The following is a 24,252-nucleotide window of genomic DNA, read 5'->3' on the forward strand; positions in this document are numbered from 1 at the left end:
GTCCACCCAAAGTGATTTAAATACCGTATTTACCCAAAAAATTTTCTTTTGAACCCCGAAATAAAGGCTTGGCCTTATTATCGGGGGGGCCTTATTATTTTGGGGGTGCAGGAGGTGGTGAGCATGGGACTGGATGTCCCGTCGCCACTATCGCCTCCCCTCCGTTCTTCGTGCTGGCCGAGAGGCTGGCTGGCGCTGTCCTGACATGTCCCGCTGCCACCTTGTGGAGCAGGACTCTGCAAGGCTTGTTGTGCTGTTGCTGCACCGCCGTGAGCTTCATCATACCAGCACAGCTGCCGTCCTGCCGCTCACGGCTGCGCCAATATGTCAAACCCAGTGGCAGTGCTGCCATTCGTGCGTGCAATGGCACAAGTCTTGCAGAGTCCTGCTCCACAAGGCAGCGGTGGGGGCGCGACGAGTCTCACAAAGACTCATTTCTGGCATGTGGGGCGGAGAAGAAGCGAAACACGTGGAGCGAGACGTGGCTCCCCTTGCTGTCTCTCTCCCCCCTCGCTGGGCATGGCAAGGCTCCTGCCACTTGCTTAGCCACCTGCCCCCTTTAGGGATGCAATTTGGGGGTGGCAAGTGGGTCGGGTAAGAAGCAGGATGCACGTCTTATCTTTCCAGCTCCATCGCGTTTCTCACCGTTGTGTCCAAGGAAACATGTTATAAAAGAAAACTTTTCGCGAGTTCGAGAATTTTGAACTCACAAGAAGTTTCCTTTTACAATGTGTTTTCTTGGACACAACGGTGAGGAACGTGACGGAGCTAGAAAGGTAGGATGCACATCTCGCGGCCCAATACGTCCCACTTCACCCCAATGGCAACAGCAGCCTGGCTGCTTCCCTTCCCCGCTGTCTCTTTATTGAGAGGGATGGCAGGTAGGACAGGGGAGAAGCGAGATGCGTGGAGCAAGACGTGGTTCCCCTTGCTATCTCTTCTCCCACTCCTCGCTGGGCATGGCAGGGCTCCTGCCCCTTGCTTAGCCACTCGCCCCCTTTAGGGATGCAATTTGGGATGGCAGGTAGGACGGGCGAGAAGCGGGACGCGAGCGTTGTGTCCAGGGAAACATGTTGTAAAAAAAACCCCTCCTCACGAGTTCAATAAAGTTTTTTTTTATATGTTGCCCTGGACACAACGTTTCTCACCCACCCCACCTGCCACCCCCAAATTGCATCCCTAAAGGGAGCGGGTGGATAAGCGAGAGGCAAGAAGCCCTGCCATGCCTGGTGGGGGGGAGAAGAGACAGCAAGAGATGCCACATCTCACTCCATGCTCCCACCTGCCACCCGCCTTGATAAAAGATGCCAGAAATTAGTCTTTGTGAGATTCAAAACAAACGAGAAAGAGAATGGGAGAGAGAAAGAAAAGAAAGAGAGAGAGGGAGGGGATGAGAGAGAGGAAAAGGAGAAACAGAAATGAGTGGGAGGGAGGGAGGGAGGGAAAGAGAGACCCATTTCCCACACACAAGGAAACCACAATTGCAAACCCTGAACTCACACACAGGGAAACCACAATGCTCATGTATGGTACAACAATTTATTCAAATTCAACAATTTACCGTATTAAAATTCATTGATTTTTTCAAATTCAACAATTTTTTCAAATTCAACAATTTTTTCAAACTCAGCAATTTATTCCAATATGGTAGTCATATCATATCATGTTGTGGATGTTTTTCCACAACATCATCAAAACTGTCCACATCCTGAATTCCATCCTATGTTTCTTTTAATGTTCCATTTTGCTCAACACCATTGGTCCCAATTGCTCATGCTTAGCAATAGCGGTCTCCTTAAAAGAGTACCTCCTGTCTATGTAGCCTGCTCTTATTGCATTTGCAACACAGTCGTCACTTATTTTTTCCTAGGCATTCTTCACCCAATTGACGAATTCTGGCAGGCCAGGCTTCATAAAATTACCTCTCTGGTTTCTTATCATTCCGTGTTCTATGTACTGATTTATTTGCATGTGGAGATGGTCCTTAAACGGCTTATTAATATTGATATCCAATGTCTGCAGGTAGCCAATCATTCCTGCAGGAATCATAATTTGATCGATCCTGCATTGAGCAAGAAATTTTTTCATATCCTTGGCACGGTGAGTGCTGGCTAAATCCCATACCACTATGCCTCTTTGGCCACCTCACACAACAAGTGGGAGCATTAGCTCCACCCACTTCCTGATAGCTGCTTGGGTGCACCAGGCCTTTTCAGTTTCAAGGACGTAAATCCCTGAAACCCTTTTGATTTTGTCCTTCTTTCCCTTGCTTATTATTAGCAGTGTGACTTTGGTTCCATCCATCTGAATAGCCAATATGCACATCACACATGCGCTTTCCTATCCCATGGAGGGAATATAAATTGATGTGGCACCCCTCTGGTCAATGGTGGTTTGAGCCCCTTGGCCCATAAAGACTGCTGTTTCATCCATAGTGATAATGTTCGATAGCTGGTACTTGGCAAAGTCAATGCTATCAACGAATGACTTGAATGCAAGTGCCCGTTTGACAAGTTCATCTTCCAGCTTGAACAGCGAGGTGGATCTCCTCAGAGACAGTTCATGTCGCTGAAGGAAGCTATCCAGCCAGTGTTGAGAGGCTTTGAATTGTTCCTTGGAAATTTGTAATTGTGGTGCCATTTCAAGGGCAAATGCTTGAATATTAGCCCTGTGTACAGCTAAAGCCTTTGCTCTCCTGTCAGCAATCCATTCAGAGATAGTGTCTTCAAGTTCAGGAAATAATGGTTGCCAATCTGATACACACCTGCACTTTTTGTCATTTTCCTTCTGCACTGAGGTTATTGTACTCTACTCTCCATTTCGGACCATACGTAGATCCAACATCTTCTCTTTGCAGAAAGCTGCCAGATTCTTGCCCTGAGAATCTTTCACTATTCCTTTCTTGAATTCCACGGAGTAACTCTTTCTTTTTGAACTCATATTGTCTGGGGGTCAAAATAAAAGTCATTTTAGATCATTAAATCCATTAATCCAAAACTCTGGGGCTGTGGGGGTTGGGATTTGGCATTGTGGTTTCCCTGTGTGGGGGTTTAGGGATTGCAATTGTGGTTTCCCTTTGTGTGGGAAATGGATCTCTCTTTCCCTCCCTCCCTCTCATTTCCGTTTCTCACTTTTTCCTCTCCCTCTTTCTTTCTTTCTTTCTTTCTTTCTTTCTTTCTTTCTTTCTTTCTTTCTTTCTTTCTTTCTTTCTTTCTTTCTTCCTTCCTTCCTTCCTTCCTTCCTTCCTTCCTTCCTTCTTTCTTTCTTTCTTTTTCCTTTCTCTTTCCCCATTCTCTCTCTCATTTTTGTTGGAAGCGGTGGTAGGTACTGGTAAGGAATGGGGCGCAAGGCACATTGCTGGCCTGCTGTTCTTTTTGTGGCAGCCATCAGTGTTACCAGTTACCGGGCACGAGACGCGTCGCTGGCCTACCACTCTTTTTGCGGTGGCCATCAGTGCTACCGGTAGATACGGTAAGGGCATGTGGGGTGTGTGCAGCATGTTCCTCTCCTTTCGCCCCTCTTCCAGCATCGCCTCACCTTATGTTGTTTGTGCGGAAAGCAACCAGAGGAAATGGCAGGTCTGGCTGCACATGCGTATAAGTAGTTGGTGGGGGGCTTATTTTGAGGGGATGTGCATGCGCTGAAAAGCCCGATTGGGCTTATTATCAGGGGATGTCTTATTTTCGGGGAAACACGGTATAGTTCTGCATGACTATTTCTGGTGATTACCAACAAAAAAAAAAAAAAAAAACCAGAGAAAATTTTCTTTATAGAATTTTTCTGAAGATAAAAATGATGGAAGAAGTAATGAGAACATTTAGGAGAGCTATTAGTTGATTTTTTAAAAAAAATATATGAAAAAGAGCATTTCTTTTTTTCATAATCTAGAAACCTCTTAGGCTTCAAATACATTTTAATTCTGTGATTTTAATTCTGATTTTAATTCTGAATTAAGCTGAAGTGTAAATAATGAAACAATACTATAAAGAAAAAGAAAAAAAACTATGATTTTTTTTAAAAAAATACTAAATTAATTTAAAAAAAATGTTCAATCAAATGGTGGTAGACCAAACAATTCTGGCTTGAAATCACTCATGGACCCCAGCACTAGAGTTGCTTCTTTTGTAAGATCTTTGTTCAAGTTTTCATCTGGAATCATGATCACTTGCATACCAGCCTTCAGTGATGCCTTCACTCCATTGGGAGCATCTTCAAACACAAGACACTGAAGATTAAGAAACAAAAGAATCAAATTAAACAGAAGCAAAATATTTATTCTGTTATGATTAATGATATGTAATGACCAATAAATGATAATGATTTGTTTTAAACTCAATGCATTGTTGAGACACTTGGGAACAATTTTGTGGGATAACTTCTTTTTAAATATATACTTTTATTTTTTCAGTTCACACTGCTTGTAAACATGTTGGATTTTAAAGCCTAAGCCTGTGATACTAAGGTATCAAGAGTAACAGTGTGAAAGATGTAATTATGTATTTTGTCCGTGAACAACATTATTCAATGGCTTTGAAGATGCAAGTATGTGCTGAAATGAAATCACCTGCCTTATCCAAGAATCACATACTTGTATTACTAGTATTAGCTTATCAGGTTTATGAAATAAGAATATGCAGATTCCCAAGCTTCTATATTTTTACAACTTCTCTACCATCGTAGTACACTGACATCTTCAACTACATTGATCACTAGGATGTTTCAAATTGTTTACTAAGGATCACAATATTCGGAGCAATATTATCATTCTAGTATGCATTCGAGCTCTCACATGGAACAGGGAGAAGGAAAAAATATATGGAAACAATATCTGAATTGCATTTATTTAAGACACTTATATAAGTAGTTGCTCAATTCACATATTGAGACGCTGGGTGGCTAAAGTGAGATTAAAAAGAGGTAAGCAAAAAAATATCCTCCCCCCCCCCAAAAAAAAAAGAACACAGCTGAAGCTAACTGCAATCATTCAGATAAATCATGAAAAACAGGCTTCTCTAACACTCTGGGAACAGCCAGTTTTTTAAGGATTTAGGAGAGACCAAGAGACTATGGGCCATCCAAACCTCTGGGGAAAGGCACATCACACTTGAAAACCAGGTCAGCACATTTCCAATAGAGAAACCTTCTTCTGGATCCAGCTAGATCTAGAGACTAGCCCGCCCATCTCTTATTAAATCCTGGATGACCAAAGCATTTTTTTCAGGCCAGCCTGCATTTAATAGTACAGCTAAAATGTAACAAACTCAGAGAGTTTAAGAAAAATTCCATTGATAAAAATCCTAAAGGGGAAAACAACTCAAGAAGCATGGAAAAGTCTGAAAAATATTAACATAAAAACCCAATCCAACACAATACCACTGAAAAAGCAATACAAGAAATCCAAGAAGAAACCAGTATGGTTGCACAAAAGTCAAAGGTAAAAAAACCTTTCAACATATAAATAACAAGAATTAAATCAAGGAAAGACTCGGTCCACTAAAGATAGAAGATGGCAAGGAAGTAACAGGAAGTAGAGAGAAAGCAGAGCTGCTTAACTCATTCTTTACATCAGTCTTCACTCAAAAAGAAACTATAGTCCAGCCTACCAAAAACATAACTGAAAAAGACAAACTAAAAATAAAAATAAAAACAAGAAAATGATAAGAAAATACCTGTCTCATCTTGATGAATATAATTCACCAGAACCTGATGAATTACATCCCAGAGTTCTGAAGGAGCTAGCAGATGTTATCTCACCATATATGTACCATATCTTTAAAAAATCCTGGAGCACCATGGAACTACCTGAAGACTAGAAAAGAACTGATGTGGTTCTCATCTTCAAAAAAAAAAAAGGGTGGGGGGACATATCCAGAAAGCTACAAACCAATCAGCCTAACATCAATACCTGGGAAGATACTGGAAAAAGTAATTTAAAAAAAAACTAGATCTGTGAACATCTAGAAACAAAGAAAGTTATAACTAGTAACCAGCACGGGTTTATTAAAAACAGATCATGCCAAAATAATCTTATTCATTCTTTGACTATAAATTAGTAGACTAGCAAAATGCTGTGGACATAGTATACTTAGACTTCAGCAAGCTTTTCGACAAAGTAGACCACAACCAACTTCTTGGTAAAGTAGAAAAATGTGGGATAGATAGAATCACTACCAGGTAGATTTGTAACTGGCTGACAAACTGTACTCAATGAGTAGTCCCTAATGGTACTACATCTACATGGAGGGAAGTAAGCAGTCGGGTACCACAAGGTTCCATCTTAGGCCCAGTACTCTTCAATGTCTTCATAAATGACTTAGATGAGGGAATGGGCGTTGGTACTTACCTGATACGACTCTTCTCTGACTGTCGGGCACGGCAGTCAGGATGGGTGGAGACTTGGTTGAGCTTGATTGGACCAGGTCTGCAGAAATTAAGGAAGTCCCTCCTCCTGACAAGGCTGTCAGTTTTGAGACGAGGGAGTATGCGCAGATAGACGTGTCTAGGGATTGAAAAACAAAGAAGGTTAGAACACCCCGCCCCCTCCCAAGGAGTTCACATTGGGCCCGGCCTCCCCATGCAGGGAGGGGCTGACTGCCGTGCCCAACAGTCAGAGAAGAGGCGTATCAGGTAAGTACCAACGCCCATTCTCCTAAGTCAGGCACGGCAGTCAGGATGGGACATACCAAAGCCAGGTGTCCAGTCGGGTGGGAGGAGGCCGGGTCCGAGATCAGGAGGAGGCATGGACCCCCTGGAGGACTCTCCGTCCAAACGCAGCATCCGCTGACGCAAACTTGTCCAGGCGGTAGTGGCGGATGAAGGGTGACGGGGATGCCCAGGTCGCCGCCCAGCAGATCTCCTCAATGGTGGCTCGGGTGGACCATGCCGCCGATGTAGCTGCACTCCTTATTGAATGTGCGGTTATGTTGCGTGGTGTAGGAAGGGCCGAAGCCTCGTAAGCCGTCGAGATGCAGGCTCTAATCCAACGTCCCAAAGTGGCCGAGGAAATTTTTGCCCCCAGGGAAGCCGGTAAGAAGGACACGAAGAGTGCATCAGAACGACGGAAAGTCGCCATGCGGGAAATATATATCTTGACAGCCCGTCGGACGTCAAGGGTGTGCCAACGCCTTTCAAGGGGGTGCTGAGGAGAAGGGCAGAAATTTGGGAGAACCACTTCTTGGGTTCGGTGAAATATCGAATTGATTTTTGGAATGAAGGATGGATCCAATCTCAGCACCACCCTGTCTCGGTGGAAGATGCAGAGTTCTTCCCGGATGGAAAGCGCCGCCATTTCTGAAATTCGGCACGCAGAGGTAACCGCCACTAGGAAAGCCACCTTGAAGGATAGATGTTTCAAGGAAATGTCTCGTATGGGTTCGAATGGAGGACAGGTGAGAGCCTGTAGTACCTTAGGCAATTCCCAAGTAGGATATCGATGAACTGCGGGCGGACGGATGTTGGTAGCGCCACGCAGAAACTGTCGAATCAGTGGATTTCGGGACATCGGGTCCGTAGAAGAGCCGGTCAAGACGGTGGACAGGGCTGCCACCTGGCGTCGAAGAGTGTTGGGTGACAGGCCGGAGACAAAGCCATCCTGTAGAAACTCGATGACTAGCAATACCAAGGCCGATGAAGGTGACTGAAGACGTCTTTTGCACCACAAAGAGAAAGCTCGCCAGGTAGATTCATAAATGCGAGTGGTCGAAGCCCTTCGCGACGCCTGGATAGTAGAAATGTCACCGTCCGACAGCGGGAGCCTGGTCATAAATTCCCGCTCAACCGCCACACGGTGAGCTGGAACCAGAGGGGGTCTGGATGCTCCAGTTGCCCCTGAGTGAGTGTCGTTAGATCGTCCGGAACCCGCCAAGGCGGTTGCACCGACAGTGACCTGAGGTCTGCGAACCAGGTCTGCCGATTCCAGGAGGGGGCAATGAGCACCAGTTCTGCTCGTTCCTGTATTAACTTCCGCACTACCTTGGGCAATAAGTTGACCGGTGGGAAGGCATATAGGAGCTGGTTGGTCGGCCAAGGACTCCGTAGAGCGTCCACCGCTTCCGCCTCGGGGCAGGGGAACCTGGCAAAGAACCGTGGCAACTGGTGGTTGAAAGCACTGGCGAACAGATCCACCATCGGAAGACCGAATCGGTGGACTATCTCTTGAAACAATTGAGGAGAAATGCACCACTCTACGTTGTCTATCGTTGCTCGGCTGAGGGAGTCTGCCGTCCGATTTTGTACCCCGGAGATGTGAGCTGCTTGAATCGATGCCAAGTGCTTTTCTGCCCAGAGTCCCAGCCGTCGTGCTTCTCGCATCAGGGTCTTGGAGCGAGTACCCCCCAGGCGGTTCACATGTGCTTTGGCTGTTACATTGTCGGTTAGAATTAGGACATCCCATTGTAGGACTTGTGGTTTGAAGGCTTTTAGAGCGAGGAAGATGGCCCGCAGTTCTAGCACATTGATGTTCATCTGCTGTTCCTGCTCGGCCCATTGTCCCTGGGCCAGGTGGGGGCCCAGATGAGCTCCCCAGCCCGACAAGCTGGCATCCGTTGTAAGAAGCAAACGCTGCGGCTCTTGGAACTTGGTCCCTTTTAGAAGCGCATCCGATGTCCACCAGGAAAGAGACTGGAGTACTGGAGGAGGCAGTATCAGCCTTCTGGTTGAATTGTCCCTATGTGAACGTTGAAATGGTAGTAGAAGCCATTGTAAGTCGCGGCAGTGTAAACGAGCCCAAGGGACAATCCCGAAGGTAGAAACCATCTTGCCAAGAAGGCGAGATAGGGAAAGAAGAGATGAAGACCTCTGGTTTTGTATTCTGTCAGCTAGACTTCTTAGGCTGTCAATCCGGTCAGGACACAAGAAAACCTCTAAGGATAAGGTGTCAATTACTGCCCCCAGGTGATGGATTTGGGTAGAAGGAATTAAGTGGCTCTTAGTCCAATTGACTGAGAACCCATGAGCCTGAAGGATCTGCAGGGTAGAGGCTAAGTCAGTACGTGCCTGCTGTAATGATCGTGACAAAATTAGGACATCATCCAAATAAAAGGATACTCTGATCGGTAGGGAGGCTATATATCCCATAAGGGAAGCCATTATTTTGGTAAAGGTCCTAGGGGCTGAAGACAAACCAAAGGGAAGGGCACAGTACTGATAATGCTTGTTATTGTAACAAAAACGGAGGAATTTACGGTGTTCAGGAAGGATGGGAACGTGGAGGTAGGCCTCAGTTAAATCCACAGAAGATAAAAAATCTCCCTCCCGAACGCAAAGTAAAATAGATTGAAGGGAATGCATCTTGAACCGACGATAAGTTATGTGCCGGTTCAAGGATTTCAAATCAAGAATTGGGCGCCAGTCTCCTGAAGGCTTCTGTACCAAAAATAGCCGAGAGTAAAACCCCTGGCCAAATTCAGTCGGAGGCACCGGTTGAATAGCTCTTATAGTCAACAAGTGACAGATAGCTGCCTCTACCTGGGCCCGTTTAGTTCTATTAAGGGAGACTGGACAGCGAATAAACCTGCACGGAGGGCTGGACAAAAACTCAAGGGAAAGGCCGAATTTGATGGTATTTTTAACCCACTCATCGGAAACAGTATTCTCCCAGGCCTGAGAGAAAAGGGTTAAACGGCCCCCAAGTTGTGTCGAGGCCGGGCCCCTAGTGAGACCTACGGAAGGGGCGGCCTCTACCACCCCTCTGGGCCCTTCTGGGGGGATATCTAGGGGCCTGTCTGACCTGATTGTCTTGATGGAAGCTTCTCCGCTGCTGGAATGAACACTGCGACCTTTGTTGAAAATAGCTGGACTCGGCACCTCGAAAGGACTGCGAGCGAAAGGAGCTCGACGAACGGCCATCTGTCCGGCGAGACATAGCTGGTAAGATCTTCCGGTGGTCTCTTGTCTCAATTAGGAGGGGTTCCAGTGAAGGGCCAAATAGTTTCTCACCCCCATATGGTGAAGAGGCTAGGCGCCCCTTATTGCGAACGTCGGCTTGCCAATATTTTAACCACAGTAATCTGCGAGATGTGACTGCTGAGCCGATGGCTTTTGCGGAGAACCGGGCGGCATTTAGCGTGGCATCCGCCGAATATTCCACTGCTGCTAATATTTTATTAATATCCTGATGTGTTCTCACGTCAGAGGAAGGAATACGACCCTGCAACTGTTTCAACCACAGGATCGACGCCCGATTAAAAAAGGATGCGGCAGACGCCGCTTGGACTGACCAGGCAGCCGCCTGGTGTCCTTTGATGAGGGTTCGTTCTGCCTTCCTTTCCTCCGGGCGCAGAGACTCTTCTGCCGGGCCTGAAGATGGTGAAGGTGACGCCAGTGCTGCCACCGGTGTATCCACAGAAGGTATCTGCAAAAGAGATGCATACTCCGCCGCCAGATTGTATAAACGCCTATCCAGACTGTTAGGAATAGGACCTGTACTGGGGTTTTTCCATTGCTTTTGTAACACCTCAGTAAATAATTTTGGGGCTGGAACTATTTCTGTTTGTACTGTAGGTAATTCAAATAAGGAAGAAGAATTAGCCGCTGTCCCAGGTGGAGGTTGGGTTTTGGCCGCAGGAAGGCCAAGCCCAATGGTGGTCTGGGCCTTGTGTAACAATGAGCGGAACATCTGTGGGCGAAACAAACCTACAAAGGAGGGCTGATCAGGTTCCAACCCTTCATCCTCAGACAAATCCTGCTCAATAATAGCTTGTTCTTCTTCCCCCGAAAGAGACCCCTGGCTGTCTCTGGATGGGGAAACCGCCCTTGCCGGGACTTGAGAGGAGTCTTGCAAGGGTTGAGATATAACTGACGGAGTATGGCGGCTCAAATAATCTGACACCTTGGTTGATGCCCTCTCCTGTAACCCTTGGGCGATACCCTGCTTGATGGAGTTAGCAATCAACTGTGCCAATGCTGGAGTGAGATCTAGTTTTTGACCTTGTGAGGCCTGGGTTTCATCATCCCCGGAATCTCGGGAAACTGGCCCTGGCCTTTGGGTTGCATTAGGAGGAACCACCTCAGGAGACTCCAAGGGGAACACAGTCGCTGACTCAGGGGCCAAGGAATCTCCTGTGACTGAAATATCAGGAGAGAGAGGAGGAACCAGAGCGGATAGAGGAATAGCCTCCACCGTGACAGGATCAAGTACTGGGCCTAGATCTGAGGAAGGCCCCGGCTGCTCCTTAGAGGAGGATGCCGACCTATTATAGGCTCTTTCCATTGCCTTATGCCGCCTTTGTTCCTCTTTGGACATCGATGCCTGAAGGGGAGTTTGGATTCTGGGTCTCAGGATCCTTCGGCCCTTCCTCGGTGTCCTGATGTTTATGGGCCCGTTTCCCGTTACTTCCTTTACTACAGGCCTTGGCGTCCGCCATGTTATAATGAATACAAAATGGCCGCTAGTAATCTAAACAGGCCCACCTGAGTCCCGGCAGGGAAATACTCACTGCGCGGGTAATAAACAATATGCTGTCAAGGCGAGGCTTCTGAGGAGTGCTTGCCAGCTGGTCGAAGCACTTTCTGTAGCGCGGAGCCGTCAACGCGCCCAAGCCGCTAGCCGAAGCAAAGCAGGCCGTGCTCTGAAATGAGCTTCAATCGCCGCTCCGAGGGGAATCCCTGACGTCACTGTGCAAGCCAGCCGGCAATGCACAGGAGAGAACGGCGCGGAAGCTCTTCGCACCGAAAGGAACCGCCGGCAGATCGATGAAAGGCTCCTCACGCTCCCCTCGGCTGCCTGAAGGAACGAGGCCGACGCGACGGAGCAAACTCGTGCGCGTGGCCGATGTAGTGTTTGCCGGCGATCTAACCGCAGAGTGGTCTTCAGCGGAGCTTGAAATGCTACGTCGCTGGAATTAAACAGGGCAATTCCCCGAGCAGAAAAACCTCTGATGGTGTCTTTTTTTCCTTTTTTTTTTTTTTTTTTTTGAAGAATTTGAAAGAGCTAACCTTAGACATGCCTGGTCCAGACTCGACCGAGTCGAAAAACTGACAGCCTTGTCAGGAGGAGGGACTTCCTTAATTTCTGCAGACCCGGTCCAATCAAGCTCAACCAAGTCTCCACCCATCCTGACTGCCGTGCCCGACTTAGGAGAATGGAAAGGAAACTCATCAAATTTGCAGATGACACTAAACTGGCAGGAATAGTCAACACCCCAGAAGACAAGCTCAGGATCCAAAAAAGATCTTGACAGACTTGAACAATGGGCCCTATCCAATAACATGAAATTGATGTGTAGAAAAGCAAGGTTTTATATCTAGGCAAGAAAGACCAAAGGTACGAATACAGATTAGGTATTTGGTATTAGGTATGGTTCAAAAACAGTAGCTGGGAGAGGGACCTTGGGAGTCCAAGTGGACGATCACTTAAACATGAACCAGCAGTGTGCAGCAGCAGCCAAAAAAGCTAATACAATCCTTGATTGTATAAACAGAGGCATAGAATCAACAACATGTGACATATTAGTACTGCTTTATAAATAGTAAGACCACACCAGGAATATTGCATTCAGTTTTGGTCACCACATTACAAAAAAGATGGTGAGACTTTGGAAAAAGTGCAAAGAAGAGCAGCTAAGATGATTAATAGCCTGGAGACAAAAACATATTATGGTTGCAGGATTTGGGTTTGGCTAGTCTAGAGAAAAGAAAGGCTAGGGGTGACATGATAGCACTATTCCAGTATTTTAGAGGTTGCCACAAAAAAGAGGGGGGTCAACTTATTTACCTATAGGCAGGACAAAAAACAATGGATGGAAACTAATCAAGGACAGAAGCAACCTGGAACTAAGGAGAAACTTCCTAACAGTGAGAAATGTGCAGGAATTGGGTCTGGTCAGTCTAGAGAAAAGAAAGACTAGGGGTGACATGATAACAGTATTCCAGTATTTGAGGGGCTGTCACAAATAAGAGGGAGTCAACTTATTTTCCAAAGCACAACAAAGACAAAGAAACAATGGATGAAAACTAATCAAGGAGAATTAAGGAGTAATTTCCTAACAGTGAGAACAATTAACCAGACAATTGCTGGTTAATTGAACCATTGAAAACTTAAATTTCAAATTATGTGGCATTAAAATAGAAGCAAACCTAACACGATCAAAAGCAGAACTTTCTATGGCACTGTTAATAGTTATCAGTAAAACATAGTAAATCGTGCACATTTAACAGTTTGAAGCCGCATGCAAAATTAAATAGTGTATTGTTTTGCCATCAATGTCAATGTAAAATTACTTATGCTATTCCAATAAGAGTTGTCATTAAAAGTCAAGTATAACTGCTGAACTACATCCGTACTTTTATTTATATATTGCCAATGTGGCATATTTTGAAACAAATATTTTATTTAAGCTATTCTTTTCTTATACTGAACAATATTCAATATTTGAACAAGACATGTATTTATTAAGCAATAAATACATGTCTTCATTTTTAAATTAATTGAATTTATTTTGTTCATAAAATATTTGCATTGTCTTTGTCCTCTTCCAGTTGTTGTTACGTGAAGATTTTTATACCTCTATTTTCTGCAATCTCCTAGTTTCCAGTGCTTATACAATAAAAAATAACAGAATCAGTGTTGTCACATTTATAAAATGAAAATATGAGGCAATTACACTGAAAGTCAAAGCTTATACATACATATATACATATGTTAAATTCAAAATATGTATTTTATGTATTGTATGATTTGATCACTGTGCATCACTTCTACCTATTAACTACTGAAAATTATTGAAGCACTATCATAATATCTCATTACTGTTATTGGTAAAGATTAAGAATACAACAATAAGTTTTGAGCTGCTGCCAAGTTTTAGAAAAACGTCCATTGCTGTTGATTTCGTGAACAGCTTAGTTATTTTGAAATATAAATCCACATTTTTAATTTCCTGTTGCATATAGAAAATAAAAAGAGAATGATAGAAAATTTTGCCTTTATATGTCTTTGCACTGTACAAAATACAAGTCTGCTCAAAAACGTTTATTTAATCCACACTATGCAAATAATTGTGCAATGACTTCCATGATATCCTTTTACTTATTGTTTAAAAGACAAATGCAACATGCATAATTAAAAGGCTTAATAATGCATTTAAAATGGGAAGCAATTAAAGCAATTAATCAATTCAGGTAAGAAGTAAGAAAAAGACCCATAATTATAGTGGTTTTATGTTATAACAAATAAATGTATCAGTAAGTGTTGGCTGACATCTATTGTCAATATTCTAGTAGTGTCTGAGTCAAATAATGAATGTGTTGCAAGGGTTATTACCAAAATGAAATTCAAATTAATTGGTGTGGTGACCAATGGCTCCTTTGCCTTATTGATTAATGTAGTAAATCCAAACTATGACTTCTGCAGCAGTTTAGGTAAAAGAAGTGGGACAGATACTTTGTCTCTCAAAAAGGCAAATGTATTCATAAATATTTTATATGTGCCTTCTAGATTTTTCTTTATACTCACAAGAATCAATATTTCACATGAATATTTTCTTTTTGAAAGTTTAATACCTCTGTCATATGCTACTGTTGATATCAACAGCCAACTTAAAATAACTAAATGCTTGCAGCTCTCCCTGCAGAAGATGGCCTTACCTAGCTGAATTCGCTGATTCCAAAAATCTAAGTATTTAATACAGGGGCTGTATTAAATTAGATGGTAGATCATCAGGAAACACGTGATCATTGGTTAGACCTGAAAGTTAAAAAAAAAAAAATCCACTAGAGACAAATTAATTCTAAACTGTCACCAAGAGAACAATATGGGCACTCTCTAGTCACCAAGAAATAAGCTTGATTCTAGGAAATCTATATTTTAATGAATTCCTTGGAACACCCAATATGCAAATACAAGCAAATTCATTACAAAACTTTCATAAGACTACTTTAAATGTTAAATGTTTGGTACTCTAAATTGGCCTTTATAAATTCAACAATACAGAGATCTCTGCAATTAATATTTCCATTCAGTACGACATTAAATCCGAACTCCATATCCGAATCTCCATCACTGAAATGAATAGTGTTTGCTATCCAAAAATTTCCTGAATGTTATATCATTTCTAAAACATCTATAATGGCTTGCAAATGAATACAAAAACTAGGTTAAAAGTTGCAAAGAATCTCTGTGTTCCCTCCCGTGCACATTTATTTTGGAAAGCTATTTTTTACATTCAAACTGTAATATTATGCAAATTATATTTTTTATCCTTACCACTAGTCTTGTGTTTTACTTGACATTGGAAATGTCACTTCCCCTTGAGGATACAAAAAGACCAAAATATTTTTGGCTACTGGTGAAATGACATAGCACATTACAATTTTATTTAATTATTGACTTAGTATCAACAATAAAGAAGGAAAACATACATAAATTACAACAAAGCAGTTAATTAAGAGTGGATAAAAAGAAATATACAGGACTTATTATATCAAGAAGCAATTTTTTGCAGTTATTAAACTAAAACAGAAAATAGAGCCATGGACATGTGTTCTCCGGAAGCACTATAGTACCTCAATCACTAATAATAGTCAGATATTAGAATATTAATTTCCAGCACATTTGAAATGCCCCATATTGTATACTCAATGATTACTAGAATAGATCTTGTAATGGTACATCTGTATTATAGTTAGAAATAGTTGAAGGAGGCAATAAGACATACAGAAGCCATGGTAATATTTTAAAAACCAAGGATCCTTGTTATACTTGGTATACTAACTCAATAATTAAATAAAAATGTCATGTGTAGTTGTATCTACAACTCCTAAACTAAGGTATTCCACTAATTCTTCATGTGACATGGCAACTAAAAGTCCAAGAAGCCCATCAAACCTTCTTCCTCTCCATAAATTAATATCAAGCAATATTGTATTAGATAAGTAACGGTGTTTACATATCTGTACAGAAGTCTCTATAAATTAGAGAATTTATAGAGAAAACAATTTATGCACTTATAGAGAAAACAATTAACAGTGCTAAAGGATGCAATGTGGAATCTTTAAATGTCCATCAAATTCCATGTACAATTGATCTTTTAAAGATTTTTTAAATTAAAACAATAGACAACTTATACCAGCCTTAGGTATTGACTTTATTTGCAAGGTTGATTTCAGGCTACGTTAAATGTCTATGACACAGGTGTCAAACTCGTGATGTCACATTGCCATCATGTGACGTATCGCAACATTTCCCCCCTTCCTGGAGCTGGGGTGGGCGTGGACTGTGCATGATGCATCCGGCCCACGGGCCACCAGTTTGACCCCTGGTCTATGGGAAATGGAGAGAATAACCTGGAGGGCTAATTGCTTTCTAATGCATACTTATTTTGTGACTGGCCATGTCTGCAAGAAAACTATTTGTTAACGGAAGCTGCTAGATTTGGGTTGTAAACTAATCATATGGAGTTTGCAACTCAGATCTGGAAGCCGGTATTAAACAGCTACCAGATACTACTTTTTATCAAAATTCTAAATGATTCAAGATTCTAAATGTGTCTCCATCAAAACATGGCACTTGGGTGTAAGAGAAAGCTGCAAACTATTTAGGTTCCTACACCATTACTTCTTCAAATATAGAGTACTCTGCTAGTAGTTCTAAATTTCTCCTAATCTTACTTTACTATCAGGATACAAAACTCATTGTATTGTCAATTGCAAAAGGTTTTTAAGAATGGAATGCCAAGGATGTTGTGTAGGGGTGGAATAAGTAATCCTGCTACACAGCCTACCATAACAATCGTGCCTATCTACAGAAAAGAAGTGTATTTATTTAGCACAGGGGTGGGGAACAATGGGTGTTTTATGTGGACTTCAACTCCCAAAATTCTGGGACTTGAAGCCCACAAGTCATAAAAGAGCCATTGTTCCCTACCTCTTAGCATATAAAAATCAGTTTCCACCACAAATTATTAATACAGCCCCAGATCATAGAGGGGGCAAAAACTATACATCTTTTGTCTCTTTAGTTCAGTCTTCAATTTATTTTATAAACCATTATGCTACTGATGTTAATTAGAATAACATGGTTTGATAGCTATGAGGTTAGCCAGGTTTTTGCTAAGGAAATAAGCAATGGTTTAGAAAGCATTGAATAATTTGAGAAAGGGATTACTGAGGAAGTAAAAATGGTCTACTTGGATTTTTTAATACTGAAGCCGCATTAATAACCCAGGTACACTGAGCATGCATTTTGATATTTTATAAGGCTTTTAATAGGAATACAACTGTTTAATGACCTCTATAATTTGAAGATATTTTGCAATTATTGCATTAATGCCACAGTGAAAAGAAAATTCTTCTGCTGATTCAGGTCTGATCCAGATCCATGGATCATTCAATCTGTGAAATCTGCCATTGTAAAACATTTCTTTTAACAACAGGCTGAAATTGTTGAAATGGGTCCAATAAAATTTGAAGGCCAGTTTTACATTTGTTTAATAATTCAGAATAATGAACAAGCAAACATAAATATTCTGTTACAGGTATTATTAGATCCTGATGACATTACTGCTTTTAATCTGCTTTCATCCCTGTCCAAAAACTAAATCAATTTTGTTAACAGTTTTATCATGAAAATAATCCCTTATGAATTTTAACACCACCCAAGGAATTAATTAGCATTAAACTAATGCATCTGACATAGTGTCTTGTACTGATACACTGCCATGCAATTCACGGATTTAAAGAAATGAACAAATTGTACATTGTATGCATTAATACTAATATTAATTATTTAATTATTAATACTAATACTAATAATATAATATAATATAATATATATAATAATAATTATAAATAATAATACTAATATTAATTATTTAATTATTATAATATTAATTATTAATTAATTAAAGAGCCTTGGTAGTACAGTGGTCTAAGGCACCCTGTTATTAAGCTGGTTATTAAGACCAGCTGCCTGCAATTACTGCAGGTTCGAATCTCGCCAAGGCTCAAGGTTGACTCAGCCTTCCATCCTTTCTAAGGTAGGTAAATTGAGGACCCAGTTGTGGGGGCAATAAGCTGACTTTGTATAAATATACAAAAGGATGAAGGCTATTGCTGAGCACATTGTAAGCCGCCCTGAGTCTCCGGAGAAGGGCGGCATATAAATCAAATTTAAAAAAATATATGTTTAGTTTATCATAATTTGGGAATATCTTTTCAGGAAGGTACCATATCTAGAAAATTCTACATGATAATCAACAATTAAAATTTACCCTATCTTTTCTAAGAATTCAAAACATCTTATATAAGAGTTCCCTTTAATTTCATCCCTTTAGCATTCTGTTAGTTTAACTAGACTGAGAAAGAGATAAATCTTCAGTAATTCAGAGTTTATAGGTCTGAAGTTAATACCTTATCCACTCAACTATCCTGGATTCCCAAAAACTACCAGGAATTGCTTTGGTTCAACTACATGTATAAACATTCCTGCTTGGAAGAGGTAACAATATCACTTTTGAGTTGCTAAAATTAACAGTTATTCTTATTTGACAAACAAATTCCATTAGGTTTATTTAATATTATAATTGTTGATCACACCACAGTAACTTATAGTAGAAATAGTTTGAGCTTTAAAAATATTACATTTTATAAAAGACAAAAAATATTGTCTTATAATAAAGCTTTCGGATTATTCAAGTATTTTTTTTAATTTTCTTTTGATGTACAGGACATTCAGGTTATAAGTGAAAATATAACTGAATGACCCAGTTAACAGCAGCCTCACTAAAGTATTAACAAATACATGCATTTTAAACAGCTATAACATTTGCAGTTTTATACTCCTGCTGTGTAAACTATCTGAAGAATTATGTTTTTAAAGAAAACATTGCTAATTTTGGCTCCCCAAGGAGTAGGTAAACTGAGTACTTTTTCACTGTCCAAGAAGATTGAGAGTGAAAAATCACACAATATTAAGTATTACAAGAGAATATGTGTTATTATAAAATTATTATTTTTTAAATATTCTAATAAAGTAACGCCTTTTTCCCAATGCAGAATGAGAATTCTGGGAGTTATAATCCTAATATATCAACAGGTTATCAGATTAAAAACCAACTATATTTCCACTGTTCTGTTTGTCTTAGTTTTCTTCCCTTCTTCTTTTAACAAATAATTTTCTATTATTAATTCATATTTTTTAATCTAAGATAACGTATAGTATTGTATTTCTTTTCTCTTTTCTTTTGTCCTTGACAACAGAGTTAGATCCCTTCAACACGTATATCTATTTTTAGTCCAACTAATGTGTTTGTGGTCTAGATAATGTTCAGAGGGATCTGGGAGAAAAGTGAGGAATTTCAAGCAAATTGCCCTGGCAGAATATTACTGAGAATATTGTTCTAACTTGTTAGAACAAGTACATGCTGCCAAAACCCAAGTACAGATTTCTATAAAATTTAGCATAATTAATTCCCTCATACAAGAAGAGTATGAAGATTTCTTTCCATTCTAGTTAAATATTTGCTAACTAGTTAAATACAAATATTTGTGCCCTTCTTGTATAGTTATGATAATGCAGATCATCAAATATATGAATACTACTCCATCAATTTACTTTGTTTTATCTTCTTCTAGTGGTCTTGTTTATTTTGTCCTAGGTGCTGTCAGAATCCCTTCCATGTAATTTAATGGAAGAGGCATAGCTGAAGTTTTCCAGAATAATAAACCTAAATTGAGAAACCAGCTTTAAATAACATTACAGGCCAATTTATCAATTAAATAGGAAAATAGATTGTCCAAGTAGATTGGACAGAGCTTTAATATTCATATATATGTATGGATCTAGGAGTTTATAATGTGTTTGGAAAAATGCAATGGTGATTAATAGATGAGAATTAAATAAAGGTTGAAAGGATTTCAGGAAAACATCAGAGAGAAGGGAGATGATAGGTTTGTTAACGTTTGTTAAAATTTATTGTTTCATAACTTTTTTCTTTTCTTACGTCTTTTTCTTTTTTTCAGTTTCTTTATTTGTCTGTTATGTACAATTCTTAATAAATATAATAAATAAATAAATAAAAGGAAATACTATTCTACTATTTTATTACTTCATTTTTTTTTACTGCTACAAGAAACATTTATTCAAAGAAATGTTGCTAGACTTTTTAAAAAATATGTATACTGAGAAAATTTTGATTTTTATTTTTTTCATTCACAGAAATAAATACAACTTGAATTTACATCTTATATATTTGCCACTTCTAATCGTTATTCTTTGTGTCATCTGTATTTTGTTCAAGTTCTAGTGACCATTTGAAAATACAATCTATATAAATCTATCAAACTGTAGAAGCAGTCCTAATTTGTGGAGAAATGTTTGTTTATTAAACAATGTTGTGTGGAACCTAAAAGATATACTAAAAGATATTCTAATTTTAATAGAAATTAGAAGGGTTGTTTGATTGAACCAAACTTAAAAGTATATGCATCCCTTATAGAACCTATGAATCAACCTAAATGGAACAATATAATCCCAACTTTCAAGATAAACAATATTTGTAAAATTCTTTAGTTGGCTATAAGAAAAAAAATCTTTCTTTTATATAACTTTATAGGAGTCTTCACCCAGCTAATATATCAGTATCATTTCCTATAAATGGCAATAGTCACATGAAGACAAAGGCTTTAGAGGTCTTGCTGCAATTCAACACTACCTGATAACTTCCAAATTTCAATCTTGAAGTTCATTCACATTTCATTTAAAACTGAAATTGAAAGAGAATTACTATATCATTTTTTAAAAATCCCCTTTCTAGTTCTTCGCTGTGAAAAATGTAAAGCCTGCAATTACTAAACATTTTTATTGCTATTGGCCTAATGAAGATACTAAATCCAGATTTTTTTTTTTATTGAAAAAGTTTTCAAATACAAATTTTCCCCCCTTTTTTTCTTCCCCCCCTCCTCCCTAACCCCCCCCTCGCCACCCATCCCCCCCTGTGACTTCTTCACACCAAAAACCTAATTCATAACAGATTACATAATATTTTACCATCTCCTTACTCCCTCCTCTATATACTGACCCTTACTTACTAAAAATATTATTGATATTGTTACTTTCCCCTTTTACCATACATTTCAAAAAAAAAAAGCAGTCTACTATAACATTGTATGATAACTTCTAATTTAGCATAATATTATTATAACTCCCAGTTTAGCAATAATCTGCCCTTTATCTCCTCCCCGAAACTTATATCTATATATTATTACAACATTTCAAAGCAACCTTCCACTTTAAGACTATATAATAAATCCTACTTTAACATTTATTCTTTGTGTATATTAATATAACATTTCAAAGCAGCCTTCCCCATAAATCCTAATTTAACATTTATTCAACTCTATCCATTTCCTCCACTCCCCTAAATATATCACTTAAACATCCCTTTTCTTAAACTAATCAATCAGTAAACTAACATATTTCCACCCACTTTCCTACAAAATTACCATGCACAACAATTCTTAATATCTTTAATCCACTGCCCACTCTGCTAAAATATATATATATATATATATATATATATATATGTGTGTGTGTGTGTGTGTGTGTGTATGTATATATGTATATGTATGTATATATTCCGTTATTAAAAAAAAGACAATAACTTTAAATTTATAATCCATATAATATCTTCTTTAATGTCTTTCCACTGGATTGTTGAGTCCCTCATCCATAATTGGGTAACGTAGCATCCTGGTGCAACAGTTTGTTCAAAGTCTTCAGTCATCCTCTGCCCCCATCAGTAATGAATATCCTCATATATATATAAAAGTAAAAACAACCACCCGAGTGACATTATGATTATATTCCATATAGTTGTAATTGTGGCTTTCATCAGGATTATTAATTCCCATCATCCTAATGGGTAACAACCAGATCTTCTGCATGCCCCAGCGTAGCTCTCTTGCCTTGTAGCTCAGGATAGTTATAATATATTTATCAATACAAGAAAGAAATCCAAAATAGATAATTCAAATCCAACAGTTTAAGGCTCTTTTCACATCCCAAAATTACGGCCTTGCAGAGGTCTGTCACTGTCCTCAGGATGATATTAACCAATACTTCGCCTCCACTATCTTTTCACATATTCATTCATTTTTTTAAAATCACTGGCTTCACTGTTGCTTAATTTAGAAATTTCTGTTTTTGTGAGACCTATTTCTTTTTTTCTTTTCTTTTTGTGGGTTTAATTTCCATCCTGTTTTCCTTTCTACAAGTTGTAGAAAGTTGGTTCCTACTAATATACATAGATACATACACACTGGATATATTCAGAAACCAGCCAATCGGTCAGTCAGTCACTAAGAAGCAACATACTATCTATAGAAACATTTCTTCACTAATCTTCAGAATCAAAAATTCTGGATTTAGAGGGGGCTTCCGGTTTGCTCTTCGTAGCCACCAGACGGTCCCTCGGGACCGCCAGCCCCTTCGCCTGTAAAGAGCCGCCTGTACAGCGCAAAGGCGGCTCGAAAAACCCCATTTCCAGGAGGAAATGTGGGATAGAGCAGGTGAGTGTAGGTAGCCTTGGTACTACAGTGGTTTAAAGCACCCTGTTATTAACACAGCTGCCTGAAATTTACTGCTGGTTCGAATCTCTCCAAGGCTCAAGGTTGACTCAGCCTTCCATCCTTTCTAAGGTAGGTTAAATGAGGACCCAGTTTGTGGGGGCAATAAGCTGACTTTGTATAAATATACAAAAGTATGAAGGCTATTGCTTAATGCACTGTAAGCCGCCCTGAGTCTCCGGAGAAGGGCGGCATATAAATCAAATAAAAAAAATAAAAAAAAAAAGTAGAATTGAAGGAATTTTGCACAATATTATTCCTAATTTCTTTATCTGTAAAATAAATCACCACATCTCTAGGCAATTGCCTTTGCTTTGCAATCCAGGAGTTTATTCTGTAAACTCTGTCAATCTTACAAAACACTTCCTCAGGTTGAACCTTTAAAATCCCAGCCAGAATTTCAGAAGATATTTTCCTTAAATCATCTCTGTTATTTTCCTGCAAACCTCTGAGTCTGATCGCATATTCTGTAAAATTGTAATGCACCATTAGAACCTCTCTTTCAATCCGTTGTTGTAAATTTTCTGCATTACAAGTCTTTTGTTCAACCTCCATTTTAGGTTTTTCTTCTGAGCTATTGTCTTGAATGTTTGTCAAATCATTTTCAATTTTTTGTATTTTATTGTCCAAATTGTCCTCAATTTCTTCCACTTTAGACTCTAATAAGTTAGTATTTTCATCCAACTTAATCATAAATTCTGCAAAGCCATTAGCCATTTTTATAATCTTTCGATCCAGAATATCAAACTTTAATTGCACTAATTCTTTAATTTCCTGCTTAAATTTTTCAAAGTTCTGATTCACAATCTCATCCCTTCTTACAATCTCCTCCAAAAGAAATTCAATTATATTAAAATCAGTTTTCTGAGACTGCAGCTTTAAAACTTGGTCACGTAATTTGTTAATGGGGGAATCCCCCCCCCATTGCTTGTTTGTCCGGCTTTAATGCCATATTTCAACACAGACAAACTATTTTTTTAAAAAAAGAAAAGAGAGGCAGCAAAGAAAAAAAAAACTTCTTTCCAACCAAGATCAATATCAGATCTCCAGGAAGAAAAAAACCACAAAAGTAGAGCTTTATTTTCAAGTGTAGCCAAAAGTATTTATTCAGCTACTTTGTATCTCAATAGGAAACGTAAGGACTCTCCCTTTCAGCCCCTTCTCAAGCCTCGGCAATCGCCCTTTTTAAAGATTCTTTTTTCCTTTTCCTTCTTCAATAATTGTTATAAAATAAGTGAGATACTTGCGATTCAGGATCACAGGTCCAGCTCATATCCCTTCAAATGTAACCAGGAGCATTTATTCTGCTACTTTGTGGCTTAATAAGAAACGGAAGGACTTTCTCTTTTCAGCTTCCCTGCTCCAGTTTCGGCAATCGCCATTTTAAAAGGTCTTTTTTACTTTGTTGAATATCCTTTGCGAAATAAGTATTAATACTTGCAATTTAGGGTCACAGGTCCAGATCCAAATCTCATCATCTCTAGTTAATCTGTTAAATATCTTAAAAAGCTTGTCTTCGTAGCCTTGCTCTGCAAAAAGGCAGAGGTCTCCCAACGCCCAGAGCGGGCGGCGAGTGCTATAGGGAGCTTCCTCCGCCCGCCCCCAAGAGTAAAAAAAAAAACCCTGGGGGCTACGGAGAGCTCTACCTACACTCACCTGCTCTATCCCACATTTCCTCCTGGAAATGGGGTT

General features: G+C 39.8%; 1 protein-coding gene across 1 annotated transcript in view; it reads right to left on the minus strand.

The window, feature by feature from the left end:
* Positions 1 to 3,916: 3,916 nt before the first annotated feature.
* PUDP (pseudouridine 5'-phosphatase) overlaps positions 3,917 to 24,252 on the minus strand; it is a 69,991-nt gene continuing 49,655 nt past the window's right edge. Inside the window, exon 4 of the mRNA XM_070943450.1 lies at positions 3,917 to 4,225. Coding sequence (XP_070799551.1) covers positions 4,049 to 4,225 — 177 coding nt within the window. The 3' untranslated portion in view covers positions 3,917 to 4,048. The remainder of the gene's footprint in view (positions 4,226 to 24,252) is intronic.

This window comes from Pituophis catenifer, unplaced genomic scaffold, assembly GCF_029215685.1.
Source record: "Pituophis catenifer annectens isolate HBS135680 unplaced genomic scaffold, rPitCat1.0.hap2 SCAF_4, whole genome shotgun sequence".
Classification (NCBI taxonomy): Eukaryota; Metazoa; Chordata; class Lepidosauria; order Squamata; family Colubridae; genus Pituophis; species Pituophis catenifer.